The following is a 1957-nucleotide window of genomic DNA, read 5'->3' on the forward strand; positions in this document are numbered from 1 at the left end:
AATTATGGAAGCTCTCTTCCTTCTGGATTTGGAGGATCTTCGGCAGGCAACCTTGGAAACTCTGGTTTCAGTGGTTCTCTTACCAATACTGCTGGTGGGTTAGGAGGTTCTCTGGGTGGATCATCAGGTGGAAATTATGGAAGCTCGCTTTCTTCTGGATTTGGAGGCTCTTCGGTAGGCAACCTTGGAAACTCTGGCTTCAGTGGTTCTCTTACCAATCCTGCTGGTGGATTAGGTGGTTCTCTGGGTGGATCATCTGGTGGAAATTATGAAAGTTCTCTTCCTTCTGGGTCTGGAGGATCTTCGGCAGGCAACCTTGGAAACTCTGGCTTCAGTGGTTCTCTTACCAATACTGCTGGAAGTTTAACAGGTGGGAACGTTGGAAGCTCTTCATCTGCAGGGTATGGACAACCATCACCTGTGGGTCTTGGCGGATCTTCCACAGGTAATCTATTTGGACAACGCCCAAGTGGATCACTTTCAGGAGGATATGGATCTAACTCTAATGTTGGTTTTGGAGGATCAACTGGATCGAACATTGGAGGTTTATCTGGATTGGGTACTTCACCTGCAACAGGATTTGGAATTTCCTCAGGAAGTGGTCTCGGGGGATCTTCGAATGGAAATTTCGTTAACCAGCGTCCAACTGGATCATTTGCAACAGGTTATGGAACCAATTCTAATGCAGGATTCGGTGGCTTGAATGGAGCTAACTTTGGGGGTTCATCTTCATCAGGAAACTTTGCAGGATCTTCTACTGGTAATTTTGCTGGTCAACGTCCAACTGAATTACCTGTTGGTGGTTATGGAACTGCCATTAACACAGGATTTGGGGGGTCCACTGGAGCTGGGTTTGGTGTATCAACTGCAGGAAATCTAGGTAATGGAGTATTTGGAGGTAACTCAGGAGGAAGCATTAGTGGGTTAACCAACACAGGATTTGGCGGAAATTTTGGAGTTTTTCCTGGCAGTTTCCAAGGTCAGATTCGTCCCGTGATACCTATCCTTCAGGATCAACGTGAAGGACCTTACGCTAATGGTGTCTACAGATTCAGATATGCAACTGCTGATGGTATCACTCGAGAAGAATCGGGATACCCAGAGGGAGGAATGGTATCACAGCGAGGAGGATGGTCGTAAGTAAAATATTGTCTATATTTAGTATTACAACAACAATTCAAAATATCTTGATCTAATTTCATAAAATGACAAGTTAGGAAGACTAATTACTTTTTCTATTCCAGATTCACATTCCCCGATGGCACACCCACAATCGTTAATTTCGTTGCTGATGGAAACGGCTTCCGCGTAGATTCAAATCTTCTACCTACCCCTCCTCCTCTCCCTCCTCATGCAATAGCCCAGATTGAAAAAGCAAGGCGAGAAGATGCTGCTGCTGCTGCAGCAGGATATCAGATTTCAGATGATGGAACTTATCAAAGAATTCCAGGGTCTCAATTTTTGGGAACACAGAGCCAACTACAGAATTCAGGATCTCAATTAACAGGCTCTGGAACTGGGTCTGGGTCTGGAACACAAATCTCAGGCTCTGGAAACCTTGGTTCTACGGTTCAACAACTTGGCTCTGGGACTCAGTTCCCTGGTTTTGGATCTAACCTTCAAACGTACCCAGCAGGATCACAGCAGGCACAAAATCAACTGCCATTATCTTCAGGTCAAACATCAGGTACTATCCTTCCAGGTTCACCAACTCCAAGCACTGCTTATGGACTCCCATAGAATTATTTATTGAAGAATTGCTGTTACACCAATTGGTATAAGTTTCTTAAAACTGTAAGACTGAACGGAATTAAAATGTGTCAACTTAACAGATCTATTTTCGTTACTCATCACTCGCATATAATACTGACTTATGAAACATACTTTTTTTTACCGTGAAAATGTGATGGCCAATGTGGTAACATCTCTGACTGGTGAACGCCTGACTGGGGTTCGA

At 44.3% G+C, this 1957-nt stretch overlaps 1 protein-coding gene across 1 annotated transcript in view; it reads left to right on the forward strand.

The window, feature by feature from the left end:
- Positions 1–1740, forward strand: part of LOC137637461 (uncharacterized transmembrane protein DDB_G0289901-like) — a 4797-nt gene extending 3057 nt beyond the window's left edge. Inside the window, exons 2-3 of the mRNA XM_068369649.1 lie at positions 1–1136; positions 1245–1740. The exon at positions 1–1136 is cut by the window's left edge and continues 1089 nt beyond it. Of these exons, the coding sequence (XP_068225750.1) occupies positions 1–1136; positions 1245–1740 (1632 nt within the window). The remainder of the gene's footprint in view (positions 1137–1244) is intronic.
- Positions 1741–1957: the final 217 nt, after the last annotated feature.

Source organism: Palaemon carinicauda, unplaced genomic scaffold (genome assembly GCF_036898095.1).
Source record: "Palaemon carinicauda isolate YSFRI2023 unplaced genomic scaffold, ASM3689809v2 scaffold766, whole genome shotgun sequence".
Classification (NCBI taxonomy): Eukaryota; Metazoa; Arthropoda; class Malacostraca; order Decapoda; family Palaemonidae; genus Palaemon; species Palaemon carinicauda.